This window comes from Rhinoraja longicauda, chromosome 5, assembly GCF_053455715.1.
Source record: "Rhinoraja longicauda isolate Sanriku21f chromosome 5, sRhiLon1.1, whole genome shotgun sequence".
NCBI classification, from domain to species: domain Eukaryota; kingdom Metazoa; phylum Chordata; class Chondrichthyes; order Rajiformes; family Arhynchobatidae; genus Rhinoraja; species Rhinoraja longicauda.
Genome location: NC_135957.1, coordinates 46,374,658 through 46,391,470, shown reverse-complemented (window position 1 = coordinate 46,391,470; position 16,813 = coordinate 46,374,658). Strand labels below are relative to the sequence as shown.

Here is a 16,813-nt window from a genome sequence, read left to right as displayed (position 1 = left end):
TTCTGACATCGAAACGTAGACCATCATCAACCTCGAGGGATTGCCACGACAATTGCTGTGCTGAACTTTGGAGGCTGAATTATGGAGACAGGGGAGAGTGACCCGTTCTGCATCGTTGTGTCGTCCTGTGCTCTCTATATTGCTGGCAACGTCCCCGCCGTTCGTGATCGCCGTCAGTGGTTGTCAGCAGCGCTCTGTGACATCAGCGGGGACCGGGCGGAACGATTTATCGCGGACCTCGCCATCGGGGGAGCCACTGGGCGCGTTGCACAGGTCGCCATTTCTGCAGCCCGAGTGGTGCGCTACTTGTTTTGGTCCGGCCTGGTTACTGGCGACGGACGGAGATGGAGTTTGCGGAGCTGATTAAGACTCCGCGGGTCGATGGTGCCATCCTTCACCGACCCTTCCTGCCGAAGGTGGAGGGCACGTTGTGCCTGACCGGCCACCACCTGATCCTCTCGTCCCGCCAGGACAACAGCGAGGAGCTCTGGCTGCTGCACAGCAACATCGACGCCATCGAGAAGAGGTTTGTCCTTGGTCTCAGTCTCCGTGCCCGGCACGGCCCAGCCCGCCGCAGATTTGTAATGTACCGGCCGGGTTTCCCTGCACAATCCCTTGCCTTTCAAGAGGGAAGGTAGAAACACAACTCCACACGGAGGGTAGTAGAACTGCGAATTCTTCCTCAAGAAGGCTAGCTAGTGTTCAATGGAGACACAAGGAACCGCAGATGCTGAGATCTTGAGCGAAAGAAAGCGCTGGAGGATCTCAGTGGGCCAGGCAGCATCTGTGGAATGGATGGACACACGAGTCTGGTCGGGATCCTTCTTCGAGAAACAACCCGAAACGCCATCTATTCCTTTCTCTTCATGGATGCTGCCTGACAAGCTCCTCTTGTAGCTTTTTTTGCCTAGTTATTTTATATCGTCGGTAAAAAATAAATTAAAGGCGACCTGCAGTTGGGTTCCTCATCAACGTTGATCCTTTATGAATGGCCGAACAGGGTCAAGGGATTAATTTGTTCTTTCCTTTTTCCTTTGTTGCTGATACCAAATCTCTGTCAAAAGTAATTAATCCCTTGAGTAAAATAAATGATGCATTCCTGTTATAAATATTTTAATTTTTGTAAGTTTTAGGTCAAGTTTATTGCCATAAAAGTGCAAGCACAATGAAAATCCTGCTACTGCTATTGGGGAAAACAATATTTGCAGGTGACTCGCCTCCTGAAGTTGCCATAGTTATTTCCCTCTTCTTTAAGGAACAATTCAGAAATATAAAGAGTGCAATTTAAACAGTTCAGAACTTGCAATAAGACAGTTATTTGTGAATGGGCACACCTCTGCCACTGAACAACAATATGGTGTAGATCATCTATAAAATGCATTAGAGCAATTCACCACTGTCTTTGCCTGCAACTCATTAGCCCATGATGTTCACCACTTGGAATCTCAGGAGTGACGCACATGTGAAGAAAATCACTTGTGTCTCTTTCCAGCCATGCTGATTTGGAAGTGTTGGCTGTGTCTTTGTATCTATTTTATTGTCTTTGACTGTTTGAATACTTTCACTACATACAGTGAAATTAAAGGTTCAAAAAGGTGGCATTCCACTACTTGGAAGATGGCCAGTAAATGCTGGTATTGCTGGAAGCTTCTGTGTCCTGGCAGGCAAAGGGACATTGGTAGATTGTTTTAATGCATTTTATAGATGATGTACACCCTATAAGAAGTCCTCTGCTGTTTGCCTAATTTTATTTTGTTGCATGAACAACATTTTGATTGTTTCTGAGGCATCCTGTTAAGTTGCCTAAATATATAAGGAACAAAATTAAGTCTAGTATTTTCACCTGTCGGACAATGTTGGCAAATCTTTGTACCTTTGTCTCTCACCCACTGGCTTTGTTCAATATGCCCTATTTACTCTTGCACATATACCTAAACAATGGAGTGTGTCTTTTTAAGAATCCTTGAAAATGTTGTAATGGCAACTTTCTGACTTTTCCAAAAATTGCTTTTCCAATTGCCATTACCACACAGGGAGTAGGAGTGATCTTATGCAGACCCAACAGAACAGACCCTCCAGTCGTTATTTCCAGTTTAATTAGTTGTTTATTGAAGTAGTTGTACAAACAAGGAGATGAACATACCAGGCTACTTATTTCGCATACAAGTCATAGCCGGCTGCTCCGTCCCTGGTCTGGTCCCAGGTCTCGGGTCTGGCCAGTCGTTGGTCTGGCCAGGTCTGGTGAGAACTATATGCTCTCCCTCCCTGTGTCTGGCACTCCTTGTCCCTTATGCGCATGTATATAAACATAGCACAAAAAGTAAGGAAATTTGTGTTTGGTAGATTATTTCTTTGTTGTAACAATGCTTCTTGGCAATAAATCTTATACCGTTGGAAAGCCTGTTTATTTCCCTTTTAAATGGTGCCACATTTGTAAGGAACATGCATTTGTGGGATGAGCAGCAGAGCTGAGTATATGGGTTGCGCCCATGAAAAATCTGCCAAATCTTCGCTGCCAATGCCAAACAGCTTATTCTGCTGTTGCTATTGACTCTTGTTTTGAGCTTCTGGTACCCCCAGGTGCTGACGATCAGGTGCCTGATTGGCACCTGATTGGCAGCATCTGTGAGCATGGGCCCTGCTACAGTGGTCAGTAGGTGTCTGCTCCAAGAATCGGCATGCCATGTTTGACTGATCTGGATAGGGCCCGTGCGATAGGGCAACTTCAAGCTGGTGTTCCGCAAAACCAAGTTGCGGCATTATTTGGAGTGAGCCCTAGTACCATCTCCAAAGTGAAGGCCAAGTTCCATATAACGGGGATGTCAGAGACAGGCCGCGAAGTGGGTGTCCCAAGAAGACGACACCCGAAGAAGACCGTTTCCTCACCCTGTCAGCACTTAGGAACCGTAGGCTGTCTTCTACAGATTTGCAGTCAAGGTTTGCAGGACGATATGGCCGACGGCTCTCTGCCCAGACAATTCGGAACAGACTGCACGCAGCCGGTCTCATAGGGCTGCCAGGAGGCCTGCCATGACTGCCCTTCACCATCAGGCCCGTTTGCGCTGGTGTCGGCAACACGTGCACTGGAACCTGAACATGTGGAGCAACGTTATGTTCAGCGATAAGTCCAGATTCTGCCTACGGCAGTTGGATCATAGGGTCAAAGTGTGGAGAAGACGCGGAGAACGCTATGCTGATTGCTGCACCGATAGAGTAACATCTTTCGGTGGTGGCAGTGTGATGGTGTGGGGCGGCATCTCCCTCACTGGAAAAACGAGGCTTGTCATCATTGGAGGCAATCTCAATGCAGAGAGATATCGAGATGAGATTCTGCAACCAGTGGCAATCCCATATCTCCACAGTCTGGGACCGAACTCTATCCTCCAAGATGACAATGCTCGCCCCCACAGAGCAGGGTTTCTCAGAGACTACCTCCAGAATTTGGGAGTGGAGAGGATGGAATGGCCTGCCAGCAGTCCTGACCTCAACCCCATTGAACACTTGTGGGATCAGCTTGGGCGTGCTGTTCGTGCCAGAGTGACCAACACAACCACGTTGGCTGACTTGCGACAAATGCTGGTTGAAGAATGGGATGCCATCCCACAACAGTGTGTGACCAGGCTGGTGACCAGCATGAGGAGGAGGTGCCAGGCTGTTGTGGCTGTATATGGTTCTTCCACACGCTACTGAGGCTCCTGTTTATTAAATGAATAAATTGTTAAATTGCCAATATGTCTTGTTTCTTCAGACTTCAATCATCCAATCCACCAAACAACACCGAACAAGAGTCAATGGCAGAATAAGCTGTTTGGCATTGGCAGAGAAGATTTGGCAGATTTTTCATGGGCGCAACCCACATACTCAGCTCTGCTGCTCATCCCACAAATGCATGTTCCTTACAAATGTGGCACCATTTAAAAGGGAAATAAACAGGCTTTCCAACGGTATAAGATTTATTGCCAAGAAGCATTGTTACAACAAAGAAATAATCTACCATACACAGATTTCCTTACTTTTTGTGCTGTGTTTATATACCACCCTGCATCTAATGACTGCCCCTCAAGTGTCCAAAATAATACAGCAAGATATAATGGCCTCCTCCTGGACCTATCTTCTATGTTTCTATGTTAATTGCCGATAAACATAAAAAGGAGCTATAAAAACGTTACACGTAATCAAAAAAAATGTATGTACTATGTGTTGGCATTTAAACTACTTTAGTGATTTTTCAATCTTCAGGGCCACCAGTCTTTGCTGCACAGGTCTCAGCTTCTTGGAGCAGACATATCTTTGTTATCGGTCTTTTCAAGATGTTGCTCATAGTCTGAAGTCGAACTGTGCGCACAAGACCTTGTGCATCTGGTATGGTCTCCAATATTCTGCCCATTAGCCAGGAGCCTTTTCAAATCTACTCACAGTAGTCTGAATCTCCTTTCTCTTTCGAGGCAACTGCAAGAGTGTTGCCCTTACTTTAAGAAGCCAAGCTACAGCAGTCTTCAGATTCCTCTATGATGAGAAATAGGTGATCGCAGAGCTTCTGAACTTGAACACATATGGTTCAACGCACCAGCGCAATCCCAGTGCTCTTTCCCTTGGCAGATTATCTTTGTCCAAGTCCAACTCCTTAATCTCTTTGGTTCTGTTTTCTTATGGCATGGATGCCAATACAGCACGGCTGTTGCTGATCCATTTAGACAGCATGAATCCTCCATTTGCCAGATTGCAGTCAGGTCTCTTACCATTGGAACTGCTTCCTGTTCCGAAGGCATGGATTTTAAACAATTATCTACGTAGAAATTGTTCTTTACTGTATTTGTCACCTCTGCTGGAAAGTAAGCTTTGTTGTTCTCAGCAGTTTTCCTTACTGCAAAGTTTGCACAACTTGGTGACGACACGGCTCCAAAAAGATGTACCTTCATCCGGTATTCAGCAAGATCTTGCTGCACATCATCATCGGACCACCATAGAAATCGCAGATAGTCAATATGCTTTTCTGATACCTTGACCTGATGACACATTGTTTTGATGTCAGCCATCAAAGCATCCGGTTCTTGTCTGAATCTGCTTCTGCAGGTATTACAGTTGTTGCAAAACTGTTTCCTCTTAGTTGCTGCCTTAACAAAAGTAGAGCTTTTGACAGTTGCAACTGGCTTAGCATCCTGGATGTTTCCAAAAAGTAGATCTGATAGTATCTTCACTTGTTTCTCCGTGAAGTCTACCAGGTCAGACAATCTAGCTCGATATCCAGGCTGCCCCTGTAGCTCACATGCCTTATTCCCCCACTTGTCTCTGAGCTTGTAAGGCAGTTTTAGAATGATAGACTTCATATTGGAAGCAACATTCATTTCCTCCATATAGGTGAGATGTTCCATAGCATTGCAACGACCTCTAAGGAACAGTGAAAACGCCTGCAATGCCTTCACATCCTCTGATCTGATCACTGACCAGGCAAATGCGTTGACCATATATGCAGTGGCAATCTTATGTTCATTACCAAAATATTCTTTAAGCAGATCTTTTGCTCTTTGATAGCCCTGGGCTGGAGGCAAGTGTTGGCAGCTGTGGACTAAGTCTTTTGGATGCCCTCTTGTGTATTGCTCTGGAAAATGTAAGCAGTCACTGTCATCATTAGTCTTTCTTTCCACTCCTCTCTCAAATGCCGTGATGAAAACTTCACACTGCAAAGGATCACCATCATCAACAAGAATGTCTTGGTGGTAAAGTAGAAGAGAGATTTTATTGAGCCAGAAGAACAGTGATGTCATTTTGCTTCTTAGTTATGTTACAGATTTCAACTTGGTATCCACCATTCGGTACAGGGGGAGTAGTGCGAACATGCCCCTGCACACCCTTTCGATTATGAGTCTTTACATTTTGCCTTTGAAGAGAGTGTTGAGTTAGATGGGTCCTATCATGAACTCTAGCAGATGGTCCCTGAGTTGTTAGTTTTGTTCTAACAACCTGTTGCTGGGAGGAAGATTCAGTTCCCATCCACACATTCTGTCTTTGTTGCACTTGATAAGGCAAGTATTCAGCTGCATGTGGATCTAATTTAGCTGATGTTTTCTTTTGAGCAGTTTTTCCTCAAATAAGAGTTCATCCCATCAGATACTCTAGAGCTGCTTCTTGATCTCATGGCCTCAAGTACATTGATTCTTGCATTGAGTGCTGCCAGTTCAGCATCTAGTTCCAGGTGTTCTTTCTTCTTAGTTCTTCTTTCGTTTTCAATTGTCCTCTCAATTGTTCTTCCTTCAAGTTCAATTGTCCTCTCAATTGTTCTTCCTCTCTTTTCAGTTGTTCTTGTGCCTCAATCTCATGCTTGTCTTTCAGGGCGGCAACCCGTTCCATGAGAGCAGTCTTTTCTGCTTGAGCTTTCATGCGAGCAGAGAGCCTTGAAGTTGCACATGATGAAGAACTAGATTTGTGTCTTAATTTAGGTTTTAAGATATTTGAAACACTGTCATCAGGTCCAATGTCATCTGAGTTTACAACACTGTTGTATGGTACTTCCAGCAATGGAGTGTGTAGTTTGCTGACCAACATCAGGTAACCACACCTTTACATCTTGTATAAAACCGATAAAAGCTTCCATTGTTTGTTGAACCCACTGATTTTGCTTTTCGAGTTCATCTTCAGGCAGTGGTAGTTTCACCAATGACTCATAATTTTCTTTGACTTCATCACAGAGCTTCATTAATTTAACCAGGTTAGATTGTACTTCATTTACATTTTCATTTGATCTCATGAACTCTTTCAGCATTTTCATTAACTTGATAGCTTGTTTACATCTCGTGTTTTTTCTCTTCTGGTGTTATACAATGAGCTATTCCAAGCCCTTGGCAGTGTGTTAACCCTTTTTTCCTTTTCAGAATCCTTTCCAACATTGCCATCTTGTTACTGAGCATCAGATCTAACCACAGACATACTTGTAGACTATCCCTTTAAGACTCGTTGTCGTGAATGCCGTAGCAGCACAAATATTTTAAACAACTGATATCGTTGCGATTCTCAAGGTCACTTCTTTGTTCTCAATTTTCCATTGCAGTAGCCGTTTTCCAATACAGCCTATCACGTATAGCTTCTCCAATAAAGCTTAATGCTGTAAGTACTCACTTTCCCTGCGCATTGGCTTTCGGGGTTTCCAATCTCCGTTAGTCAGATTAGTGCAGACGGGGACATTGTCCAGTTGATTGGGAATAGCGGCATCAGGCTTGTGAAATAAAACAATCCTTGTTCCGTCCAGTTGATTCACAAGCTCCAGTCTCACTCATAGAGCTAGTTCCCACTTAAGATGTAATGGCAACTTTCCGACTTTTCCAAAAACTTATTTTCCAATTGCCATTACTACACAGGGAGTTGGAGTGATCTTACGCAGACCCAACAGAACAGATCTTCCAGTCGTTATTTCCAGTTTAAATTAGTTGTTTATTGAAGTACCTATACAAACAAGGAGATGAACATACCAGGCTTTACTTATTTCGCATACAAGTTGTAGCCGGCTGCTCTGTCCCTGGTCTGGTCTCAGGTCTGTCCAGTCATTGGTCTGTCCAGGTCTGGTGAGAACTGTATGCTCTCCCTCCCTGTGTCTGGCACTCCCTATCCCTTATGCGCATATATATACACCACCCTGTGCATCTCATGACTGTCCCCAAGTGTCCAAAATAATATCGCAAGATATATCTCAACAAAATAATATAATATGCTAACAGTAGCTAGTCTAAACATAAATGGCCCCTACAATTTATTTATGACATGTACAGTTTTTCTTCCATTGAATGTTACCTTTTCAAACAATTCGTCCAGTTTCACTTGCCTTCAAGGTTTAGGTGTTGTGTTGAATGGCGGTGCAGGCTCGAAGGGCCGAATGGCCTACTCCTGCACCTATTTTCTATTTTTCTATGTGTTTATAATTCACACTTATAAATGTTCTCTATTGAACATTAAATGATAGATTGAAGACAAGGGGCCAACTAAGAAATCAAGGAAATTAGAGGTGTGCAGTTTGCTTATTCTTTGAGTTAAAAGTTATCATTGTAGAAATTCACAATCTTCAAAAACTGATTACAATCATGGTCATAAATCATGAACATTTTCTCCAGCAGTGAATGGTGCGTCAAGTTGTCAATGACATTTGTCTTGCTACTTTTCACAACTATTTCCTTTGCACCATCGAATTTTATTTTGTGTCCTAGTTGCCCTGACCTGAAATCGCTATCATCTGCCACATTTTCCTGTTTTTTTTCCAAATTATGTGCAGTTCAAGTCACATTGAGGATAATTGAGCAAATAATGTTGCTACCTAGCGGTATTGACATTCTTCAATTCCGGAGGAGCAGAGACTTATTGCTTGTGCGACCTTTTAGTCAATAGTATATTAATTAAGAAGGCCACATTTTCCTGGGATCAGCCAATCTTCCCTGTCCCGCCTGCAACTGGTCCAAAACGCCGCAGCGAGACTCCTGACGGGTACCCGTAAAAGGGACCACATCACGCCGATTCTGGCCTCTCTCCACTGGCTCCCTGTACGGTACAGAATCAACTTCAAGCTCCTCCTATTCACATATAAAGCCCTAAATGGACATTCCCCCCCCCCACATCAAAAATCTTCTAACCCACCTCTCTAACTCCAGGTCCCTCAGGTCGGCCCGACTTGGGGCTACTCACTATCCCGCGGTCTAGGCTTAAGCTCAGGGGTGACCGCGCTTTTGCGGTTGCAGCTCCTAGACTGGAACAGCATCCCTCTCCCCATCAGAACTGCCCCCTCCATCGACTCCTTTAAGTCCAGGCTCAAAACCTATTTCTACTCCCTAGCGTTTGAGGCTCATTGAGGAGGCGCTGTGAACTGTTTTGTATGTGGTGTTATGTTTGCGTGCTACTGTATGTTTCATTTTATCCTTAGTACCTAATCAGATGTATAGCACTTTGGTCAACGTGGGTTGTTTTTAAATGTGCTATACAAATAAAATTGACTTGACTTGACTTGACTTTTAACAAAAATAATTTTTTTAATGTGAATGTGTTTGTTTAAACTTTAGGTTTGTTGGAACATTGGGTACAATCACAATTAAATGTAAAGATCTGCGTATTATCCAGCTGGACATTCCTGGCATGGAAGAATGTTTAAACATTGCCAGTTCTATTGAGGTGAGATTTATTTTTATTGCTACGTTCCAATTATTATGAAAACAGTACTTCTTTAATGAACCTTTGCACAAAGGATCACTTTAGTGGTTGATTGATTCTAGCATAGATTTGAAAGGCAAATACTTCTTTGTTCTGGTACAAAGTTTACCTTGAATTGGACTTCAGGCCACCCTTATTGCATTATGGTGAACCTTTCAAGTTTTTCTAATAGCATTGTCAAGTTTTTTTGAGAAATAGCTTCAAAACTATGTATAGATTGAGTTAAAGTTTGAATATACCATGGTGTATTAGAAAAGCTGAAAGATTTTCATTTAGGATGTATGGCCTAGATATGTTGATTTTTGTAGAGTTTAGATTTTAAGTTCCACACAATATTGTGTTTCATTGGAGTGATAACGTCAATAACAATTGAGATGAGAGTTCAGTATTTGAACGTGTTTGAAAATTATAATACCTAATAATTAGAGCCAGGATTTTGCCATAAGTGCCTTTTCATGCCTTTTTTGATGATTTCAGCAAGATAATGCCCTTTTCACAATCGAGTGCCTAAATCAACCTTTTTTTGCCCTGTTAACATAACTTACAAGAAAATTTCCACCACCAGGGCGAAACCGGGGGCGCCACCGTCAGTCGTTCATTCGTGGGTAGTGGACGAGGCCCCAGTCTTTTACAGTCAGGCTGTAAGTGGGTATTAAGTGGTGATTGGAGAGGGGTGGGTGGGGAAGGGTTCAGTTTTTGCAAACCAGTCGGGATGTGAGTAGGTGTGAAGTGTTGGTTGGGGAGGGGGGGGAGGGACTACCAGGGTTAAGTTTCTGTTTCTCGAACCTGCAATAGAACTCGTTCAGGTCGTTGGACAGCTGACGATTGTCCAAGGAGCTCTTGTGGCTTGTGATTTCTTTCAAGGCCTTCCAAACTGAAGAAGAGTCATTAGCTGAGAACTTGGTCCACACCTTCTCGGAGTACCTTTCATTGGCAGCTCTGATTCCCCTTCTCAGCTTGTACTTGGCCTACCTGTAGAGGTCTGCATCCCCACTCCTGTAGGATCTACCCCTGCAAGCGTCAAAATGTCTAAAGTTAATGTAAAAAACTGAAAGATTTGGTGAGAGTGTAAGGGAGTGATGTATTCTCTACAGACAACTGTGTGCTGTTTTGCAAAGCATGTGAGAAAGCAGTGAATCATGAGAAGAAATATTTCGTCTCCCAGCAGGTACAGACAGCTAAACACATTTTTAACCATATTTTGGTGGTGGAAATATATGCCTTTTTATGCCTTTTTTTGGTCAATAAATGCCTTTTTCGTGCCTTTTTACAACATTTATTATGCCTATTTGCCTGCTTATTTCAGAGATTTTTAGCGCCTAAACATTCTGGCTCTACTAATAATTGTTGAATTTTAAAATTCAGGATATTTTTATTTTATTTTATATTTTCTTTGAATAAATAAAAGATTTCAAATTAGATTTCAAATTCAATGTCAAATCATCCAAGTTTAGCTTACAACATGCATTGATGATTACAGTTGAGCAACTACTCTATTATGTTGCAATGATTGTCACAATATCGCTGTACTACATAATATAATCCAGACACATGGAAATGCAGATGCTGGAATCTTGAGCAAAACACAAAGTGTCGGAATAACTCAGCGGGTCAGGCAGTATTTCAGGCTAGGTGCATTTCAGGTGGCTGTTGGGGGGGAGAAAGCTGGAAAAGAATTTGAGGTTGGACAAAATCTCGCAAGTGATGGGTGGATACAGGTGAGGGAGGTTTTGATTGGCAGATGGGTGGAAATAGTGGAAAAGTGGAGACAAATGGATGTTCAATGAAGACAAGAGGAATGAGATGTCAACCCAGAGATATAAATGGAAGTGGACTGTGGAGGGGAGAATGGGGCGGGATCATTGGAAAAATGGGTGTGCACTGGAGGGGAGGTGGCATAGTAAAGGGAGGAGGGTAATTCTTAAAATTGGAGAATTCAGTATTCATGCCATTGGGTTGGTGTTGGGTTGTAAGCTAACCAAGTGGAGAGTATGTGGTGGTGTGTTTGCGTGTGGCCTCTCTCTAGCAATGGAGGAGGCCCAGGACGGAAATGTTAGTCTGGGAAAGGGACTTAAAAAGATTAGCAGTTCATATAGGGCGATAGCTCTTTTAAATACTGATCAGAAGATATTAGCGAAAATATTAGCTCGGAGATTAAGTCTAGTTATAGATAAATTGATACACCCCGATCAATCAGGCTTTATAGCCAAACGATATTTATTTTTCAACTTGAGACGCTTGTTCAATATAATTTATTCAAATAGATTATTAAATGAAGATTTAGCAATCATCTCGCTAGATGCTGAAAAAGCATTTGATCAAGTAGAATGGCCCTATCTTTTTTCAGTGATGGAAAAATTTCAACTAGGTGAAAATTTTTGTTCATGGGTGAAACTTTTATATACATCCCCAACAGCTAGAATACTAACTAATCAAATGCTGTCATCTAAATTTCAATTATCTAGGGGTTGTAGACAAGGATGCCCACTATCACCGCTTCTATTTGCCCTTATTATAGAACCACTTGCTGAGAGTATTAGATCAAATTCAGATATTCATGGCTATAACACTAAACATACAACCAATAAAATTTCTTTATATGCGGATGATGTATTAATATATATTACAAAGCCAGAAATTAGCATTCCGAATTTATTAAATCTCATAACTCAATTTGGTTCATTTTCAGGATATAGAATTAACTGGTATAAAAGTGAAATTATGCCAATAATGGAGCATAATCCGGCCATACTTCAACAATTTCCTTTTAAAATTGCCTATGAAAAGTTTAAATATCTTGGAATTTACGTGACTAGGAAATATACTTCTTTATTTAAATTAAATTTTCCTCCCTTACTCACTAAATTACACAGAAATATCCAATTTTGGAAAACACTCCCTATATCATTAGTTGGTCGTAGTAATGCTATAAAGATGATCTTTCTTCCACAACTACTATACTTATTTCAAGCAATTCCGATCTATCTTCCAAAAAAGTTTTTTTTTTAAATTGATTCAATTGTTACTAATTTTATTTGGGACTACAAGACTCATAGAATAAATAAAAGACACCTATGTAAGTCTAAAATTAATGGAGGAATTGCTTTACCTAACTTTTTATTTTATTATTGGGCGGTTAATATTAAAAATATAACCTGCTGGTTGGATGATTCTGATCAACAACCGGATTGGTTAAAGATGGAGAAAGAGGATTGTTTACCATTCGATATTGGTGCGATCCTCTTAGCTCCAATAAATTTAAATAAAAAAACATATGGAGGTAATCCCATTATACAGTGTTATCCGTACCTGGAAACAATTAAAGCTTACGTTAAAATTGAGTAAATTATCTGTTTTCCTTCCTATTGCGAATAATCCTTCTTTTAAACCGTCTGTCTTAGATAGAGGCTTTGCTCAATGGAAAAGTTATGGAATTAAAAGGGTGGGAGATCTTTATCATAAGGGAACTTTTCTTTCTTTTCAGGATTTACAGCAGAGGTACGGATTACATGTTAATAATTATTTTAGATATTTACAACTTAGAGATTATGTAAAATCACACATGCAAGAATATAAGTTTAGAGGTCCAGAAACACTTGATGTATGCTTGAATCGACATTATAATTCAAATAAATTAATATCCTTTATTTACAATACTCTCCTTGACACTGACATTCCGTCATCAGAATCTTATAGACGAGCATGGGAGGACGAATTGAATCAACTTATAATGCAAGATATATGGGATGAAAGTTTACAACATATACATCAATGTTCATTGAATACTAGACACTCCTTAGTACAATTTAAAATAATACATAGATTACATTATTCGAAGACGAAATTAAATAGGATTTTTCCTAGTATCTCTCCTATTTGTGATAAATGTCAATTTCAAGAAGCTAATTTAACTCATATTTTCGTAACTTGTATAAAAATGCAAAACTTCTGGTTGGAGATTTTTAAAATAGTATCTAAAGTTATTAATAAAAAGTTAGATATGGACCCAAAATTAATTATATTAGGATTATCAGAACATACTACAAATTTTACAGTAAGTCAGGTACATTTTCTTGATTACAGTCTAATAACTGCGAAAAAATTAATACTTAAATTTTGGAAAAAACCAATAACCCCCACAATTAAAATGTGGACTACGGAAATGACAGAGACCCTGCATTTGGAAAAAATAAGGTTTGCCTTAATCGACAAACCTGAGCTATTTTTAAAAATATGGTCTCCATTTATTGAATTTTTAGAAAAGTAAATGTGTTTGGCACAGGACTAAAATAAAAAATTTAAATTAAAAGTTGAAAATTGAGTTAGGGGTTGGATGTACAACTGTGGTTATTGTCTCCCGGATCTACTCCCTTTAATTTTTATTGTTAGATCCGTTTTTTTTAACCCTTTTACTCACTCTCCCCAAGTTTATAGTTTTTTTTATTTTATTTTTACTTTTTCTTCTCCAAAAATTTAAAAATTGAAGCTATGTAAGAACTTTGTAACAAATGTGTTTTTTTATTTCTATTTGTACATATGCTTTTCAAAAATAAAAAATATTAAAAAAAAAAAAAAAAAAAAAAAAAAAGGATGTATGGCCTAGATATGTTGATTTTTGTAGAGTTTAGATTTTAAGTTCCACACAATATTGTGTTTCATTGGAGTGATAACGTCAATAACAATTGAGATGAGAGTTCAGTATTTGAACGTGTTTGAAAATTATAATACCTAATAATTAGAGCCAGGATTTTGCCATAAGTGCCTTTCCATGCCTTTTTTGATGATTTCAGCAAGATAATGCCCTTTTCACAATCGAGTGCCTAAATCAACCTTTTTTTGCCCTGTTAACATAACTTACAAGAAAATTTCCACCACCAGGGCGAAACCGGGGGCGCCACCGTCAGTCGTTCATTCGTGGGTAGTGGACGAGGCCCCAGTCTTTTACAGTCAGGCTGTAAGTGGGTATTAAGTGGTGATTGGAGAGGGGTGGGTGGGGAAGGGTTCAGTTTTTGCAAACCAGTCGGGATGTGAGTAGGTGTGAAGTGTTGGTTGGGGAGGGGGGGAGGGACTACCAGGGTTAAGTTTCTGTTTCTCGAACCTGCAATAGAACTCGTTCAGGTCGTTGGACAGCTGACGATTGTCCAAGGAGCTCTTGTGGCTTGTGATTTCTTTCAAGGCCTTCCAAACTGAAGAAGAGTCATTAGCTGAGAACTTGGTCCACACCTTCTCGGAGTACCTTTCATTGGCAGCTCTGATTCCCCTTCTCAGCTTGTACTTGGCCTACCTGTAGAGGTCTGCATCCCCACTCCTGTAGGATCTACCCCTGCAAGCGTCAAAATGTCTAAAGTTAATGTAAAAAACTGAAAGATTTGGTGAGAGTGTAAGGGAGTGATGTATTCTCTACAGACAACTGTGTGCTGTTTTGCAAAGCATGTGAGAAAGCAGTGAATCATGAGAAGAAATATTTCGTCTCCCAGACAGCTAAACACATTTTTAACCATATTTTGGTGGTGGAAATATATGCCTTTTTATGCCTTTTTTTGGTCAATAAATGCCTTTTTCGTGCCTTTTTACAACATTTATTATGCCTATTTGCCTGCTTATTTCAGAGATTTTTAGCGCCTAAACATTCTGGCTCTACTAATAATTGTTGAATTTTAAAATTCAGGATATTTTTATTTTATTTTATATTTTCTTTGAATAAATAAAAGATTTCAAATTAGATTTCAAATTCAATGTCAAATCATCCAAGTTTAGCTTACAACATGCATTGATGATTACAGTTGAGCAACTACTCTATTATGTTGCAATGATTGTCACAATATCGCTGTACTACATAATATAATCCAGACACATGGAAATGCAGATGCTGGAATCTTGAGCAAAACACAAAGTGTCGGAATAACTCAGCGGGTCAGGCAGTATTTCAGGCTAGGTGCATTTCAGGTGGCTGTTGGGGGGGAGAAAGCTGGAAAAGAATTTGAGGTTGGACAAAATCTCGCAAGTGATGGGTGGATACAGGTGAGGGAGGTTTTGATTGGCAGATGGGTGGAAATAGTGGAAAAGTGGAGACAAATGGATGTTCAATGAAGACAAGAGGAATGAGATGTCAACCCAGAGATATAAATGGAAGTGGACTGTGGAGGGGAGAATGGGGCGGGATCATTGGAAAAATGGGTGTGCACTGGAGGGGAGGTGGCATAGTAAAGGGAGGAGGGTAATTCTTAAAATTGGAGAATTCAGTATTCATGCCATTGGGTTGGTGTTGGGTTGTAAGCTAACCAAGTGGAGAGTATGTGGTGGTGTGTTTGCGTGTGGCCTCTCTCTAGCAATGGAGGAGGCCCAGGACGGAAATGTTAGTCTGGGAAAGGGACTTAAAAAGATTAGCAGTTGGGAGATTCAGCAGACTTTGGCAGATAGAGCACGTGTTTGGCGAAACAGTCACCAAGTCTTCTCTTGGACTCGCCGATGTAAAGGAAGCCACATCAAGAGCACCAAATGCATTAGCTGAGGCTGCTGTGGTCTAAGAATGTAATCCAACTTTCCACATGGCGCCCCATGACGATCCGGCCAAGCATCGCTGGAGGTTGTTCCGTGTGGAGACTTTACAATAGACAATAGACAATAGGTGCAGGAGTAGGCCATTCAGCCCTTCGAGCCAGCACCGCCATTCAATGCGATCATGGCTGATCACTCTCAATCAGTACCCCGATCCTGCCTTCTCCCCGTACCCCCTCACTCCGCTATCCTTAAGAGCTCTATCCAGCTCTCTCTTGAAAGCATCCAACGAACTGGCCTCCACTGCCTTCTGAGGCAGAGAATTCCACACCTTCACCACTCTCTGACTGAAAAAGGTTCTTCCTCATCTCCGTTCTAAATGGCCTACCCCTTATTCTTAAACTGTGGCCCCTTGTTCTGGACTCCCCCAACATTGGGAACATGTTTCCTGCCTCTAATGTGTCCAATCCCCTAATTATCTTATATGTTTCAATAAGATCCCCCCTCATCCTTCTAAATTCCAGTGTATACAAGCCCAATCGCTCCAGCCTTTCAACATACGACAGTCCCGCCATTCCGGGAATTAACCTAGTGAACCTACGCTGCACGCCCTCCATAGCAAGAATATCCTTCCTCAAATTTGGAGACCAAAACTGCACACAGTACTCCAGGTGCGGTCACACCAGGGCCCGGTACAACTGTAGAAGGACCTCTTTGCTCCTATACTCAACTCCTCTTGTTACGAAGGCCAACATTCCATTGGCTTTCTTCACTGCCTGCTGTACCTGCATGCTTCCTTTCATTGACTGATGCACTAGGACACCCAGATCTCGTTGAACTCCCCCTCCTCCTAACTTGACACCATTCAGATAATAATCTGCCTTTCTATTCTTACTTCCAAAGTGAATAACCTCACACTTATCTACATTAAACTGCATCTGCCATGTATCCGCCCAGTCACACAACCTGTCCAAGTCACCCTGCAGCCTTATTGCATCTTCCTCACAATTCACACTACCCCCCAGCTTAGTATCATCTGCAAATTTGCTAATGGTACTTTTAATCCCTTCGTCTAAGTCATTAATGTATATCGTAAATAGCTGGGGTCCCAGCACCGAACCTTGCGGTACCC

At 41.3% G+C, this 16,813-nt stretch overlaps 1 protein-coding gene across 1 annotated transcript in view; it reads left to right on the top strand.

The window, feature by feature from the left end:
- Positions 1-300: 300 nt before the first annotated feature.
- mtmr9 (myotubularin related protein 9) overlaps positions 301-16,813 on the top strand; it is a 48,493-nt gene continuing 31,980 nt past the window's right edge. Inside the window, exons 1-2 of the mRNA XM_078399443.1 lie at positions 301-526; positions 9,036-9,144. Of these exons, the coding sequence (XP_078255569.1) occupies positions 345-526; positions 9,036-9,144 (291 nt within the window). The 5' untranslated portion in view covers positions 301-344. The remainder of the gene's footprint in view (positions 527-9,035; positions 9,145-16,813) is intronic.